This window comes from Anser cygnoides, chromosome 4 (assembly GCF_040182565.1).
Source record: "Anser cygnoides isolate HZ-2024a breed goose chromosome 4, Taihu_goose_T2T_genome, whole genome shotgun sequence".
In the NCBI taxonomy this organism is placed as follows: domain Eukaryota; kingdom Metazoa; phylum Chordata; class Aves; order Anseriformes; family Anatidae; genus Anser; species Anser cygnoides.
Window position 1 is genome coordinate 19,367,820 of NC_089876.1, and position 17,381 is coordinate 19,385,200.

A 17,381-nucleotide genomic window follows, 5' to 3' on the forward strand; every position below is an offset into this window, starting at 1 on the left:
AAATTTTCTAATAAACCAGAGTCTACTATGCAAACCTAGAAATTATATAGAAGAGAGAAAACAATGTGTGGTTTTCAGAGACAGAGTGAAAAAAGAAGTGAAAGGCATTCCTCTGGCTAATCCAGTGCCCGTTACATACAAGAGTACTACCAGATGAAAAGCACAGATAGCAGAAGACAAAAAAATGACTGGCCCTGCTGTTTCCTGCACAGTCTAGTGCAAAAACCCCACACTATACTACAATTTGAAGAACCTACCTATTTCTAGATATCCCTTGAGAACACTGTTACCTTTAAAAATGAGACTGGCAAAATCTTCAAGAACACAGTGAGCTTAACTAACAGGAGAATTTTATTTACACATCTGTTTAGTTTGTCTTAATTTTTTTAACTATGCTCCTTGGGATGATCAATACCTTCCTTCACAATCTGCATATGGACTACAAGGGTCCTCTGTTGTTTGCTCCACTAATTTATATACAGCCACTTGTAATGTGAGTTTGTGGGCTCTAATTAGATGCAACACTATTTTACTCCACAAAGTCTCTTTTTTTCACTTGATCCTGTCAAAATGGTTGAATTAGACTTCAGGTAAACTCCTGCTTCCCTTTATGTCAATAGGAGTTCTGACACTGATTTCAGTGATGCTGCTACTTGTATTTTTTTTTTTGAGGTGATGGCCCAATGTTAATTGTTTTATCATGCTATCAAGTAATAAAAAGTGGAACATGAACTTGAAGAGAACAGAACAAACATACCATGAAAGTTCCAGATAAGCATTGAGTGCTTTTCTGATGACATGACCTAAGTAACCGTTCTTCTCTGCAATATGTTTTGCCCATCTGTAGAGAAAAGAACAAACAAAGAAATATGAACAGCTGTGCTGCAGTAATGTTATCCCAACTCACACTGACGTGAAGGACACGAAGGATATGGGATCACCTTCTGACTTATTTCATAAAATAAACTGTGGGATTTCACAGTAATTGCTGCATCAGTCATGCAGGTGTTGACTGAATGAGAACATGTTTACCCATTCATCTCCATGAACATACCGGAGACATCCTGTGCTTTTTCTTGGCAAAATTATTTAGTATTTTGAAAACAAAACCAAAAAACCTTAGTGATGTAAGTGCTATCATTTCTCATCAGTCTCCTTATACCACACTGAAAGTTGTTCATGCCTCACCAAGGAAATATGCGCTGTTTTGTTACACACTAGGTGTTTTTTTTCTTTTTATTTCCCTTGGAACAACTCGGAGAGCCTACGTACTTGTGCATCTAGAAGTCCACCAGAAATACTCAGCATCTCTCACAATCTACTGGTCATTTAAATAATACACATACTCATGGGGATCAAACTTTACTGCAGAAAAATTTTTTTCTCAGGGAGGTAAGTACCATGAAGTAAAGGATATTTTGACTACGGACTTAAAAATCATCAATAATCAAAATAATCCGACCAAAAACATATTCTCCTTTAACAAATGATTTAATTCCTTACATTACAGCTTTTTCTGGATCTCTAGGGAAGTCTTCCATATTTCCTGTGATGTAGTACAGAGAACATCGTAAAGTCCCTTCTATATGTCCTCCTTGAGCAGCTTTATAGAAATAGTGTGCAGCTACTGTCTGCAAAGAAACAAGACACAACTAGCAACATTATTAATGCTTATGAGTTTTGTTTCCCAAGTCTCATTTTATTAATAAATTAAAAACAGCAGTTGGCTAACACAGACCAACCACTTTTAACTGCTTTTAGTGTAGATAAGTGAAATGAATTCCTCTCTTCAACTTTTTAAGAGTTTAGGCCCGAAAAAGATTTAAAAAAAATGAAATTCTGAACCATAAATAGAAAAGTATCTAAACATACATCTGACACCTGGTATTATACAAGCTTTACAGAACTAAAATTAGGTACTAGTAGAGAAATTAATAAGGGACCCTGGAGAACAGACATAGACTGGGACTTTTACAATGGCGAGACCTAAGTGAAGGCTGCAGAGCAACAGCAATGCTCAGTACACCTTGCTGTGCACAACCACATTTCTCAAGTCTCTGAAACTTTTATAAAAGATAACTCAGCCTGAGCAGGCAGGGACAGAGCCACAAAAGCAGGAGGGCTGTGGGACTCTCCGCATCTTACCCTTACAAAAAGCAACCTATAATATAAACCAAAGCAACATACAGCCTGAAATAATTTATTTCAGGAACTTTTTAACTATCTGTATCTGTTTTCTGTGAGTGATCAAAGACTTCAGAGTATCCATCACTGCCACAACAAAGTACTTCTTCCTTCCCATAGCTTTGATCAATAAAGAAACCTGGGCACTTTTAGGGGTAACTCTTACAACCAGTCCACTCTGAACAGTGTATTTCAGTCCCCAGGGAAGGAAAACATGTTTGTCAAAAGCACATGTTGGTGAGCACTGCTGCTGGCAGCAGAAATGTTCACTGTCTGGAGTACATCCAGATCTCAGAACCCACAGGCCGTGCTGAACGCTTCGTTTAGCTCCGAGCACAAGGTCTGCTTGCATTTCTTACAGCCTGCCTCACTATGCTTGTGCTGTTGGTTGAGAACTACCTACACACAGCATTTTTGGCAAAGTTAATTAATGGAAATATAATCAAAGAAAACCCTTCTTGTTAGGGAAAATACATGTTTCTTATTGACACACACAAAATTAAACGGGCTATATCACAGAAAGGCACAGTGTCAGAACAGTGCCATCTACCATGATTATATTAAACAGCTACATTTGTGAGTCTGGCTTGAAAGTCTTTTAATGCAGTGCCGAAGTTTGCAGAAGCAATGTGAATACAGCATAGCTGTTTACAAGTTCAGGGACAAGGTTTTGCTGCTTTTGTCTATTGTGGAAAACATCCTTCCCCCTAAAGTACCAGGGAAGTCATCAGTGCTGAGAAACTAGTCTGCTTGACCCAGGGTGGCAAAAAGTAGGAGCTAAACCTGCAACTGCTTTGCTTCTAAGCTTAAGGAGCACAAACACACACACAGAAGCACAGCTGAGAAATTTGAGTAATGTCACTCTCTCTCTTTCTCTAAGCAATCTGACTGAATTCCCCACTAACACTCTTCTCTGTGACAAAAAGCACCAAAAATGACTCAGAATAAACACAGCAATCTCAAGAACGAAGCCAAAATTTGAAAATTGGGCCCTAATGTAAAATAAGACTATAAAATATTTACTCACTTGGTTTCTACTGGGTACTCCAGGGTAAATCCCATCTAAATAAAGGACACCAAGGTTGTAAGATGCATCTGGATTCCCCAACTCTTCAGCAATTAACCACTGTTTGGCTGCTTTTCTGTAGTCTCTTTTAAAATTGTGGTAATACCATCCCAATCCATTTACTGCTTGTGGCAAGCCCTTAGGGAAGAAAAAGAGCAGTCTCAGGTCATGCATCAACTCTGCTTTGGGTCACATTGCAATTCCAACCTGCTGCCCAATTTTGGGTGTTCTCATGAGCTTGCCTATCTGGACACCTGGCACATGCATCCAATCAAAATTCCAACTGGGATGGAGATATATAAAGATTTGCCTTTTTTTCCCCCACTTTTTTTCCTTATGGCCTCATGTTGACTGCAAGGGATTATAAAGTCACTCCCTCAGTGCCTCCCACAGTTCATTAAGGAATGATTCCGCCCTGGAACCCAGTTCCTGTGACTTCTTATTCTACAGGCTCAGCCATGTCTGCATTGAGACCTGTACTTGGTGACAAGAACAAACTGTGAACATTTTTCACTGACTTCCTCTGCAAAGCCTAAATGAGAGAAGTATTCTTGTGTGCATCTGCAGTGGAAATAAGGGAAGGTGATAAGAAAAACCAGGGAGATAATTGCAATTCCAGACAGGATTAGCAATCAAAAAAATCCCACACTTCTAAACTCGAACATTTCTGTGATAATAAACAGGAAGCAATGAACACAGAATTTTACAATGTTTTCAAAACACAGGTATGTATTTTATTTGACTAGCCCCACACAGATCTTCTTAATAGAGTGCAACGTACTAAGTTGCATCTTTGACTCAGTAAGTATGGATTGTAAGGAGAAAATCTTCCTGGGACACAGTTTTTATTTTGGCTGCAGTGAGTCACTGTCTCCTTGTATAAACTCATGTCACGGATCATATGGTGGCTGTAAGTTTGCCAGCAGTTCAAATTACTCAGCACCAATAGATAGGTTTGGACACGCTATTTTCTCTTAGTTGAGAATGGATGTTTAATAGGAACCCTGCCAGAAACAGTGTCATAAGGTAAAAGCTACCTAAAAAAATCTCAGTGCACAAATCCAAGCTATTTGCTTGCTACTGTCTGCCAAAAGCTTCTACACTGCAGTCTCTTTCTGTGATCTCTGTAGTAAGAGCTGTACACTACTGGCATTTACAAAGGCCCTCTGGAAAAGGATTTCTTTTCCTTTCAAATTGGAACAGTGTTGCTTGCTTAGTCATTAAAATCCAAAAGCAGTTCAACTTTTCAATAATTATGGTGTTCTTTTTCTATAGAAAATGTACATGGGAGAATAAAAACTTAAGTATCTGAGCCTAGCAAAAGTAAGGAAATTGTTGTCTCTAGGCTGTTCCCAGAAATTTGCTCCTCAGATCCCGAGTTAAGGGACATTTGTCATATCATGAAAGTTATTCTGTTTATTAAAGTCTTTCCCTAACTGTCAAAAGAATACGTAGTCTTGTGTTTCAAAGAGATGACAGACACAGTAGTTTCTTTTCTGGTGGTGGTCTATAATGAAGTCCCATGGACATCATCAGAAATTTAACTAGTTCTGTTTTTTTGGTGCAAGGAAGGTAACCAAGACCTAGGTACTGCTTTTTTTTTTTTTAATTTATTTATTTATACAAAGCAAGGTAAGAAACAGATTGTGGCCTGGGTAATCTGACAGCACTAGATCAACAAAAGGAGTGAGGCTCCTCCTCTCTGTGGTGCCTGTCAATGTTTTCCCCAGCCATGGAAAAATTAGAAGGCTTTGGGACATCCAGATCTTCTCCCTGACATAGGAGAGATGTCCAGAGAGAGCAAGTACGGCCTTTGTACATTCACCAGCATCCACCTAGAGAGACTGGCACGTCAAAAACTCAAGCTTGGTGGGCGCTTTCATGAAAAAACATTTTTAGCATGGTCTAAAACAAAACGCTTTGGAACACAAGACAAAAACATACTCTCGGATAAACTACTCACTCTGTAAGTCACTTAACCATCATCAAGTTCAAAAAGACGTAAGGAGAGAAAATTCTTTTTCATACATAAGTTTGGCTGATTTTAAGTGTTCTAGTCTCTTAGTTAGGAAAAATAAGTCTTTCACCACTCATGGTGAAAGCAACTGGAAAACCAACTATTATTTACACAGAATTATGATAATATGTATTTCATATAAAGCAGAGATCATTAGTATTAGCACCTGGCATAGTAGTTTTATGACAAAATATTGCATTTTACCTTGGCTGCTGCTTTCTTCATCAATTCTAATGCGAGCTTTGTGTTCTTTTTCACACCTTGGCCCTAGGAAATGGATATATGAAATAATCATTGCTTACAAATACAGAATACAGACTAACGAAAATTCACATCACTCAAAATGCATTTTAACATTGATACCATTATTTACTAGCTGTCATTCAGCTTCAAAAAGCTACAATTTAAAATGCAGCTTTGTGCCCATCCTTCATTCACAGCTTTACAAAACCTTAATGATTCATTCTAGGAAAAATTATTTCACCATATGATCCATGTGATTTTTATGGGTAAATAATATCACACGCATTTAATTTTCAGCAGCTAAGGAAAAATTAATAGTATCAATAGGTGCATGGATTGTTCACAATTTGGTAATGCATAAGAGCTCTCAGCTTGCCTGAAAAAGGATGTCAGAGTGCCTCCAGAGGAAATACACAGATGTTATGCTGATGATGTCCATATAAATAAATTCCAGACACAGGTCAAATAGACTATGGATGCTCAAAATTAACACAAACAAAACTTAAGCAAGCATTTTGTAGACAACAGCCCTCCAATGTCAAAGGAATTAGATGACCATCTAGCAGATATTTACTAGAATCTCTAATTTTTCATACTGTAGACTGTCTTACGGACAACTCGGTTTAGCTGATATCGCTTACTTGACTCAGCTGGGGTTAGACCCGAGTTGAGCGCCTGTTGTCTATTGCTTCTAGTACAGAAAAAAAAACCTGCATCAGGAGACAATTAACTCCTACTCAAATGAAATCCCCACTTAGAGATCTAATAAAGGGCATTCTAAGACATTACAAGGAAGGACGTAACTTCTACCTACAACTCTACATTCAGGCTTTTGCCTGCTACCTGTTCAGATATTTTGAGCTGACAAGCCGTTACGAATAATTAGGGTCTACAATTTAGGTGGTGTTTTGATCCTGAATCTGTCTAGGAGCAAACTGACTAAACTCATTTTCACTTGTTCTTTTTAATATTTTTTGGACATACCTGGTAAAAATCAACACCAGCTCAAGAACTATTGACTGGTTTTCAGAGTAAATCCAAAATCACCTGTACACACTCTGACAACGTATCATTGTGGATAACTCAGAAACATGAATGTTTCTAAGGAATGATTTTTGAAGTGAAAACAAGAAACATGACTTACCTTAAACAGCACAATGGCATAATCATATATTAACACTGGATCTTCTGTTTCCGTTGCACCCTTTGCATACCATTCTATTGCTGCTTCAGGATTTTTTGCCACTCCTTGCTGGCCCCAAAATAGCATCTGAGCCAATCGTTGCTAAAAGAAAACAAGGTAAACACCAACACCATAAATATTAGCGCTGAGATCGGAATTTCCAGTGGAACCAACTTTTGCAGGCTTAAATGGACTTTAAACGTGTGAAGAAACTAGTTACATGTCCTTGATAGTTTGGAAGCAACTAGTTATCAGGAATAATCATTGGGTTTCCCAGTGATGGAATGTACTGATAACAAACCTCCAGCAGGGTTGCCTTTTATAGACCACGACAGCCTGGCTTGATTTAAGTGCAGAGGTATATGACAAAGGCAGTAGTAAATGTATGCAAATGATTCAGTATAACAACACTGCTGCTGATCTGAATGTACCACGTCAGATACAAATCCAGGGAAAATGATCAGACACGGAGTTTGCTAAGTCTCGGTAACTCTTCCCTTTTACCTCGCTTTGCTGTTATAGCTGTTTACATAGTCACTAGACATTATCAGACAAAAACAAGGGATATAGTTCAAGCTTATAAATAATAAGTAATTCTGGGTTTATAGAGAAAAAGTCTGCTTCACTCTTCTCTGCATCTTCCATATATAGTCTACAAATGTACATACATAACGTGTGTATAAAACCAAGAAGGGGGAAAAGTATTACTTTATACCTGTGCAGCTGCATTTCCTCTTGTTGCTTCATGTTTTAACCACATAAAGACATCACCATTTTCTTTTGTTTGAGCTTTTAGCAGTTCATCATCCATCAGCCTTATAGTTTCAACAAACGCCTGAAGAGTAGGTGAACAGAATAAAAAAATATTACAAAGGATTTCATACATCTGCCCTCAAACAAAAAAGTTGTCTGTTTCCTATTTATCCTTAAAAATTCAGTGGTCAGTTCTGCGTTTTAAAATTTTCACCACCCTTTGCTGGCCAGAACATTAAGGGACACCCTTACATCCAGTTATAGTACAAAACCATAAGTTCACTGTACACTGGAAGAGCATGCAGAAAATATAAAATAAAAACTAATAAAAATAAATAAAACCCAATAAAATAAAAAAAAACTAATAAAATAAAAACTAATAAAAATATGTTTTTTTATATACAAAATAAAACAGCAAAAGAAAATCTTAGTTTTAAACACACTCAGTGCATTTAAATGTACAAAGTGCTTTTGTTGACTAAACTTAAAATAAAAGGAATAGGATTTTCAGGCTTTTTTTTTTTTGTTTGTTTTTTAGGCTTTTTAGTTTGTATACAAATTTCTCTCAAAACAAAAAACGGCTGGCAGACAGCTTAATGAAGACCTACAATACAGTGTTTGTACCTAGGTGGTTCTCTGCTTGTTCTTCAGCAATCAAAATCTCTCTATTGTTTGTACAATAACCAATAATCATTCTTTCAGAATTCTAGTACTGGCCTACCTTGAGTAGTCTTTACAGATAAAGCTGTGCTATCTGCTGCTCAGCTACTACTTCTGAGGTCATTTTGCTGTAACTTTACCTCCTCCGATAGATATTTAACAGCCAAATCTTTTAGATTTGATTATAGAAAAGGTAGAAGTACTGAGAGGATAATTCATGTCTTCCTTGAACTTCATGATGTTCGGCTACTGAAACAGCAGACCAGATGTTTAATAATGATGGCCAGTAATATTAATGATTAAAACTCTGAGTGAGGTATTAATGCCCAGGAGTAAGACTTACACTTTATCAAAAGATACACACGTGGACAATTCTGGGGATTTTAGACTAACTTTGATTTGTTTTTCCCCCTCCTATGAAATGAAGTAATGATACACATAATTTGGGGGATTTTATAACAATCAGATGTGTTAACGCTTGTAAATGAAGATTAAAATATCCTGTTCACATAATTAATATTAACATGAAAAGTCATTTGCACAGAAAATAAATCCATATACACTTAGAATTCTTTTACCTGTTCCCCTTTTATAGTGTGTTGATCCAAGGATGTCTTTATTGCAATATTACTGTAATAAGCATATGACAGCTCCAAATCAACTGGATAGTTATTAATGCCTTGGTAATGTTTATAGCCAAGATTCATCACAGCAAGTCTTTCATTCCCCTGAGCACCAACCAAACTATACAGCAGTCCCTGGCAAAAATCAACAGAAAAACATGACTGAATTCACTGCACATCTCACACATTTAGCATTTTTGTGATTTACAGGGAACAGAAAGTTCATAATGGTAGCTGATATACTAGCTATATAACAAACATAGTAACAGCATCAAGCATGATCCCAAAGTAGCTGAAATGTCCTTTATATGCAAAGAAAGCTTTGAAAGAAAAGTTAGACTCTCTAATTACTTTTAAAATATCGCCTTTACACTGCAACCACTAAGTGTGCGGTGATTTTTAATGCCACTTTAATATAGCGTTAATTATATTCTGATACTTTTTATACTCATCAGTGACCTATCTCTACTGTTACTGACATCAACTAGAGTTTTAGCACAGAATTCGGTGGAAACAGATGGAGGCTAACAAACACCATGTAAAAACTTTACCCTAAGGATCTGACAGGACGAGGAGGTTGGGACTTGTGGCTTACAAGATTTTAGCACAAAGCTCCCTCTAGCTACACATTATTTGGTGCTAGAAATAGTCTAGGTACCGCACATTTGCCAACATCATTTTCAACAGTATTACAATTTTTCACCTGCGCTGCAATAAAAACAGCGGTGCCCCATCTGCACTGGGTATTAAATTATTTCCTACACTATATGAAGCAGATCCAATAAAGAAATTCGTTAGTCTTCATAATTAGTACTAGGTACACTTCATAATTATGGTATAAAAAACAATTCCTGTCTAAGGTTTCTTGGGTTTGTGAAACTGAAGTCAACTTGGTCTCTCAGGATTTCTTTTGATTAGTGGCCTGTAACTACGTGAGGCAGATCTGTTATTCTTTACAAACATTTTATATTACACTATTATATCATCGTTAAATATCTTTTGGCATTTTCAGTACAGCCCTCTTCCAGTGAGGAATACGCTCTTCATTTGACCTCGCAATGGACTCCAGAAACATTTCAGCTATTTGTAACCTGCCTAAGAAGTCTGGAGTTCACATATTGTGCAGTTGCTCAGCTGAAGCATGGTCAGTTTTTTTTTGTTCCCAAAAATATTAAAGTATTTCCCCACTCTACCCAATTTTAGACACCTACAAGCAATCTAGGTGGTTTCAGAAGTTGCCGTATTTTTTTAACTACTGAACATAACTTCTTAAAACCAAAGATTTAACTGCTAAGATTTCGGATTGCATTTACCAGGTCTCTACCACAGAAACATTAACTACCTAAACCTTCCTACTGTGGTTACCTTTAATAATTTGATCATATACTCGGTGCCACATTTTTGTGCACAGTACCATGGGACTTCTTTTCTGACTCTGCTATGCAACCTTTACACTTCAGGAGATTTGCCTGAAGGTAGATTTTTTTCATACCCATCTACAAAGGGCTACGGGTGACTTGAATGTTACTCCCTCATCCTACTTCCTCAGCAACTGGGAAGAGAAGCACATTCCATGCCATTCACCTTGCCACCACTTTTAGGTCTTATTAAATCATTCATTTCCCTGCTATAAGGACTTCATTAAGACTTCAGTGACATTGGGTTATTTAGGAGTGACAGTATTAGAGAATGATTACAGCTGCAGCCTGAAAAGGGATCTGGAGGCCATTTCACGTTTTTTTATTTCTACTGATCCTAAATCTATCCCAGTTTTAACTTGCCTTTAAAGGTAATCAATTTCACAGACATAATGAAAAGTATTAAATATACTACCTTTGTACGATCCACAGGCACACCGAGCCCTGTTTCAAATATAACTGCAAGGAAATAAGAAGCCTTATGGTATCCACAGCAACTGGAATCCACCAAGAAAGGGACAGAGGAGCCCATATTGCTTAGGCCATCAGCACTGGATAAATCCTTTGCAACCTTCTCAAATATCCTCTGGCCAACTTCTAGAATTGTATCACTTTCATCTTCTAACAAGAAAAACACAACATGGGACGAAGTTAAAATCAGGAATGGATTTCCCCTCTGATTCGATACAACTGAATCAGATTCTGCTGTTTCTCCTGCTGAAAGGTATTCTCAATACAGACAACCAAATTCCTAGGTATTGTTGAATAGGAAGGGTGAATAAAAATCCAAAATCAAAGTAACTAACCCCTGAAAACATCTCTCTACTTCCTTCTACATAATAAGCCATCCTTCGTTTGCAGTGCAATATAGAAGCCTTTACTAAGTCAGATGATGTGAAAACAAAAATCCATGAAACATGAACTGAAGTCAAAGCACACCAACTTAAATGACATATACTGTGAAGTTATTTTAGAACAATAACATGAAATATGATTACCATCTGGAGCACTGAAATCCATCTCTTGCAACAGTTTGAACAAGGTGTGGTACTTTTCCCTGAATTCTTTTCCCCACATGAAGGCATCACATCTGGACTTTTCTCCATATTTGCGAAGCTGCTCTAAGTAATAGTTTTCAGAGTAACCTTGAGAAAACAGAATATTCAAGTAAGACATGAAAGCTGACTTGGCTGTTCTGTAAACAAGCCTCCAGTAGAACAAAGATGTTTCAAGGGTACATTAAAAATTCATGGGCAAGATGGACACTTCTGTAGCACAAAGCAGTATTGAAAACTGATACAGACAGCATAAGCTGCTTAAAAATACATAAGATTTATTCTATTCTCTTCCATAATATTGCCACAATGCACGTAATCAAATTCTAATTGGAAACACAAGTTCCTGTTCAGCACACATTTAGACTATGATACTCTTCTTTGATTAAAGTGCTTTGGTATAAGCCTGTCAATTGCTTTATATTAGCTGACTGTGGAAGAGACGCTGTAGCAAAAATGCATGCATTTTTGGGAAAGGGCTTAAAATACCAAGTGATTTTAGAGTAATTTGGTAATGAAACAGAAGACAGGTAATTGAATAGCTTCCATTTAAACTTGGAAACGTTTCTTTGTCCCTTTGCGTACCTGTCTTATTCGAGAAGAAAAATGACAAACATGATTTAAGTTTGGATTCCACTGTACAAAAGCTTCTGCAGGAACAAAACCAGTTTTAGCTACCAGTAACAAGATTAAACTCTTAAAATTGCTCTTTTCTTTTTATTCATATGACCAAATTTAAATTTACTTTTGATGATCATTAGCCAGAATGTGGTAAAAGGAAAGAAAACAGGTCTCCAAAGATGACAGCTTTAAATTCATTTCTCATGGATACTTACAATCTCTTTGTGCTAGCTGGCCTTGCCTTACAATACGTTTGTACTCATAAACTACTTCTTGAATGTCCATACATCTCTCATAGTAGCGTTCAATTTGTTCCGCTGTTTCTTTGTCATAAAGAGGGTTAGAAATCTAGAAAAAGGCAAATGATGAATAAATGTCATGTACAGCATCTGTCGTTTGTTGTCTACACTTTGTGAGAAAGAAGTGTTCTAGGAAATAACAACAAAAGGAAAGTGATTGTTTACTACTGTCAGCTTATCTGGCACATCATGTTAACGTGCCAAGCAACCTGATGCTGGTCACAAAAGACTATGGCTTCAAATAGCCAGCGTAACTCAACAGATGAACTTTAAAAAAAAAAAAAAAGATGAAGCCTGTGTGCTTACCACCAGCTTTAACAAAATCTTAAATTAATCAAATGTGTTCAATACTGTATCACTGAAAACTCTGGAAAACTGAGCAATACTTACAGTAAGTCCTTATTTAAATACAAATTTGGGAACATTGCTTTACCTACTTGGTTTTAGAAGTCTTATCTTTTAACATTTGAAGTGGTAACTAACATTCCTAGACTTGAACATGAACGGATTGTTGTATATTGGTTATATATTCCCAAGTTCTCTTATGCGTCATAGCAAGTTAATCATTTAGTAAGAGCTTCAGTTTAAAAAAAAAAGTCCTGTGTTTGTCTGCCTAGAACGCTCTTATGATCCCCAAGAAATTTCCCTTGGTGAAGTACCGCTGGCTGGCTGCTAATATTTAAACATTCTCAGGTAATGCTGCTGTTTACCTGTTCTGTGTCCAACACATTGAGCCGATAGTATTTCACGGGTCCAAAGAATGCTTCAATACCATTGACATATCCACTGCCTCCAAGAACAAAATATCCAGCAGTGTCATCGTAGTAGAAATCTTCCCTAAAACTTGAAAACATGAAAGAGAAATAAGCTGGCTATCAAGAGGTATTATGAAAGAAAGAAAGAAAACAAAAAAGAAATTTAACTTAGAATTTCAGTAACCAACAGCCTTAAATTTATTACCAGTATCTTTTTCTTTTTCCATCTAAAGAAATCGACTCTAAAAATCCACTTTTGTCATTTACTATGATGATTTCTGCAGTAGATTTAACAAACACCTTGTCTACAAAAATAGTAAAGCAGCAGAATGTTTTATTTTGCTGACCCATAGGACTCTTCTGCAGTTTTATGCATCATTAAATAACCTCAAAGATTTCAATTTTATCCCTCCCTTGCACTTCTCTAAAACTGGCCTATCAAAATTTAAGTTGTCTCCTAGAGTTACCATCTACAAATTTACAGTCTCTGGTTTGTAAACCACAATAGAGGAAGCCCAACTACGAAGCCTTCAATGCAATTTATTTTTATACGGTTTCCATACTAAAAATCTTGCTATCTACCTAAGCAAAGCAGATACACTGGTGAAATCCTAGCTGCTTCATGCAATAGCAAAACTCCCTTTGACTTCACTAAGGCCAAGACTTCATTTGAAGAGTGATCCCAATACCACTGATCTTCCTAATCAGTTTTTAGTGGGAGGATCTGTGATTCTGGAATCAGACTCCAGTACTAGACCGTGCAGCATGAGTTCATGGCATTAACCAAATTATTCAGATCAGATCATTCTCAGTGTCAGCACAGTAAAACAAGCTCATTTTGAGAGTGTAGACAGTAAAAAAAAAACATAGAAATTTTGAAAATCTGGAATCTCAGTTACAGACTTGTGTTGTCAGCCTACCATTTTCCATACCTGAACATATACACACACACTCAGCAAAACAGAAAACGTTGCTTACATAAAAGACTGATGATGTTGTCTTTTCAAATTCTTCCCAACACTGCTTACTTCTATCTAAAAGAACACAAAGTATTAATTGTAGTAGACTAAATATTACACATTATTAAGTCACTTTAACTCAGTTTACAAGATTACAGCTGCAGCATGTTGGATCTCCTCCGTGCTAAAGAGGATGGTGTCACATAGCTGATTTATGTCATGAAAGCTTAGTGGAAACATGGACATTTGTCTGTGCTGACCAATGATGATAAACAAAAATAGCACAGATGTTGCCTACATCAGCTATTTCATCCCTGTGTTCAGTTATAAGATGTTTATACTTTGCTGAAGCTTTTACTCTTCCAAACTGTGAAAGGTTGTTTTCCTTTTATGTAATGAAGAGAAATTTGATCATCTCAAGTAGCTGTAGCCTACAGGTAAAGAATGGCCAAAAAGTTAATGTAACAGGCCATGATTAAAAAAAAAAAAGTCTGTGTTCAACTCCCACAGGAGACTTTCAGTGCCAGAATTTCTAGGATGACTGAAAAGGATGACAAGATGAGGTTTTCATAGACATTGCTATTTTAAAATATTGTCTAAGGACTCACAAAACAACCTTGCAAAATTTTATCAAGTGCCTAGCTATCCTTATGGATTCATCCACATCTTTCAGTGCTCTTAAAATCTGACTTAATTTCTTGATGCCTCAATCTCACAGCCTTCCCTAATTTATATATATATTTTTTTATAAGATCACATTGGTCTAAGCATATCTCATCAATGGAAGTGAAATAAGTAATTGAATAATAAGATTCTTGTGCACGTTTGTAGGATTGTAGCACTTAAAAACTTGCTACAGGAATACCTGTCAATAAGATGTAACCGAACCACAGTTTTATCTGCCCCAAGACTGGATCTAAGTACTGAAATGTTTTTAAGTTTGGTTCTACTTTCTCTGCCTGCCACAAGAGTGCTCGTTAAACTCTTTTCAGCTCCTTATTTTGTCCAGAAGCGGAAATTAATTAACCACTGGTTTTATCTCATGCCTGAATATATTCACTCTGCTCTCTCATGGAAGAATGCTTTTTCTTAATCTAATTGTACAGGCAATCCTCGAGTTCCCAACAAGGCAAGACTAATATAACCTTTTATCAATATTGACAGTAACTTCTGCATTTGCGCCTCCAAAATTCATACGCTCTTCCACTTCCCATGAGCTTAAATTAGTAACTACAATTTAAACAAGCAGAAGACAGTTCTGAGCACACAAACCCCTCCCTTCACTTCTCCTCTTAACAATACATTTAAAAGCACGTTAATGCACAATGCTACTTCATTTTTTGCAAGCCAATCAATCAGCTCACCATTTACATGCTTAAATAGGTGGGATGCAAAAGGAATAGCAGTAGTTTAGACTGGACAGAGCTCTCTCTGCACAGCACTGTTTCAGCTTTATTGGTCACTTACCTCATAATTTAAATCTGCCTCAGCTTTTCTGGCAATTTATTAGCAATTATTTTTACAATTCAGAATTTAATCTATTCAACCATTTTCAAGGAGAAAGAAGCTGAGAAAAGCAGACTGATAAGGTTTTTGATTATTTTCACACCCTAATATCTTAATAGCTGGAAGTACAGACAAGAACTCAGGAAGGGAGACTGAATGGTTTTCAGAGCTGCTTTTGGAAGGTTCTTGTGAAAAACAATTGTGATTTGTCAAAATGTAAATTATGTATTTTATCTACTACAGAGGGATACTGCAATATTTTTTGTGTCTTTTAATGGCAGTCAATCCTATGCTGCTCTGTCAAATATGCAAAACTTGGAAACTACACATGCTTTCTTTTAGCTACGCTGACAATAACATCTAGACAAGAGGCATGCTACTGTACACAGAAGCCAGACACTTAAATTTTCATATCAGAAAAATAAAAATGCACAAGTCTCCGAGTCCAAAGTCCCTGGGGGCTATTCGCACTATGTAACTTATCTAGATAAAGTGTCTAACCCAGGAGTTCTGGTTGCCCATACAGTCAATAAAGTTGCCAGACAGCAACTGTGCACCAGGATACCTGCTGAATACGCAGTAATTCTAGGCACTTATCTTAAGCATCTAAGATGACTTCCTGACGTCAGATAGTCTGTACATCTGTGGCCAATTTCTAGTGTAAGATTTTTCATTCTTTTGCTATGTGAGCATGTGCAGATTATACTATTTCTCTTAGCTTTACCTGAGAGATCTGTTAAGGGATCTGTCAGAGGCATAAAAAATTAGACAAATTTCAGTCTTTATCTGGTGATTCAGTAGCACACGTACCTGTCCACCCTTAAAAGAGAGATCCAGTCGAAACCACTGCTTCAGAGGAAGGCTGAAGCTGGTTTTCACTGCAAGGTCATCTCCTCTAATGAGGTGCATCTGAATATGCACGCAACCTGATAGAGCAACAAAGGAGGAAAAAGACCATAAACACCACAGAAATGTTAAGAATGGATTTTCTAATGTATTATTCACAGTGACTCTGTCCACCAGCAGACATCTGTCATCAACAGACATCTGGGGACTCACCATGCAACACATCAACTCTAACAGAATCACAGGGAAACGCGTTCTATATCCTAGTTATGCATCTCAGGTGCTAATGCACAGACTGCCACGTGAAACCGCTGAATCAAAACCAGCTTGTCTGAGGGACAGACATTAAACCTATCTGTTGATCTCAAAAAACTAGACGTGACTGCAGCACGCAGCACAGGGAAACAGGGCACATGAGTATCTTACTCAGTGCTCGTCTGTTAGCATGTGAGAGCATGATGACCAAGTACAGGATGATGCTAAGCCCTGTTCCTTGGACCTGCAGAAGCTGGGCTCACCGTCTGAACCTGTACGAACAGAACAGACTATTCTGATACCCTAGTCTACCACTGAAAAATGCAGGCCCCAGAACCTCTCCAAGCAAGTCTCAGACCAAGCTACTCACTCCCAGGGGAGCTGTTATTTTTGTTTTGTCTTCTAAGAAACACATCCAGTTCATAAGGGAAATACAATGGATAATGGAAAACACGCCACAGTGTTATGCCAACTGTTCTAATGATTAATTATCTAAATTGGTAACAAGATACAGAAAATAGAAACTGCAAAAATAGTAGAGAGGAAGAGATTAGCAGTGAAACTTGCAAAGAAGGGGAAAAAATACAACCTCGAATGAGAAAGCCAGGTGTGCACTTTCAAAACTCTGCAATCTTTTGCTTGCCAGCCAGCCCCCATCTGCCGAATTTCATTTGGTTTCAGAGATTGAAGAGCCTTCTTCTGGCAGGAATGTTCTTTGACTGTAAGTGTTGCTAGACTAAGTGTTATCTCAACCTTTATTTTTGGAGTGGGAAATAGACTATGCTCTTGAACATCACAACATATGCAAGAACTTAAATTATTTGAACTTCTTCTGAGGCTATTCAAAATTCTCAAGAAATCTCATGTAGTAGGTATCTAAGAATTGGGAGCAATATTAAAATACCACTTCAATTTCAACACTTCAGTTTTCAAACATG

At 37.2% G+C, this 17,381-nt stretch overlaps 1 protein-coding gene across 1 annotated transcript in view; it reads right to left on the reverse strand.

The window, feature by feature from the left end:
• The window catches only part of SEL1L3 (SEL1L family member 3), a 37,953-nt gene that overhangs the window by 10,605 nt on the left and 9,967 nt on the right, over window positions 1-17,381 (reverse strand). Inside the window, exons 5-17 of the mRNA XM_048046822.2 lie at window positions 16,153-16,268; window positions 13,856-13,911; window positions 12,833-12,965; window positions 12,039-12,171; window positions 11,146-11,292; window positions 10,563-10,768; window positions 8,685-8,864; window positions 7,409-7,528; window positions 6,655-6,795; window positions 5,472-5,534; window positions 3,212-3,388; window positions 1,504-1,631; window positions 758-841 (exon numbers count right to left, since the gene is read on the reverse strand). Coding sequence (XP_047902779.2) covers window positions 758-841; window positions 1,504-1,631; window positions 3,212-3,388; window positions 5,472-5,534; window positions 6,655-6,795; window positions 7,409-7,528; window positions 8,685-8,864; window positions 10,563-10,768; window positions 11,146-11,292; window positions 12,039-12,171; window positions 12,833-12,965; window positions 13,856-13,911; window positions 16,153-16,268 — 1,684 coding nt within the window. The remainder of the gene's footprint in view (window positions 1-757; window positions 842-1,503; window positions 1,632-3,211; window positions 3,389-5,471; window positions 5,535-6,654; window positions 6,796-7,408; window positions 7,529-8,684; window positions 8,865-10,562; window positions 10,769-11,145; window positions 11,293-12,038; window positions 12,172-12,832; window positions 12,966-13,855; window positions 13,912-16,152; window positions 16,269-17,381) is intronic.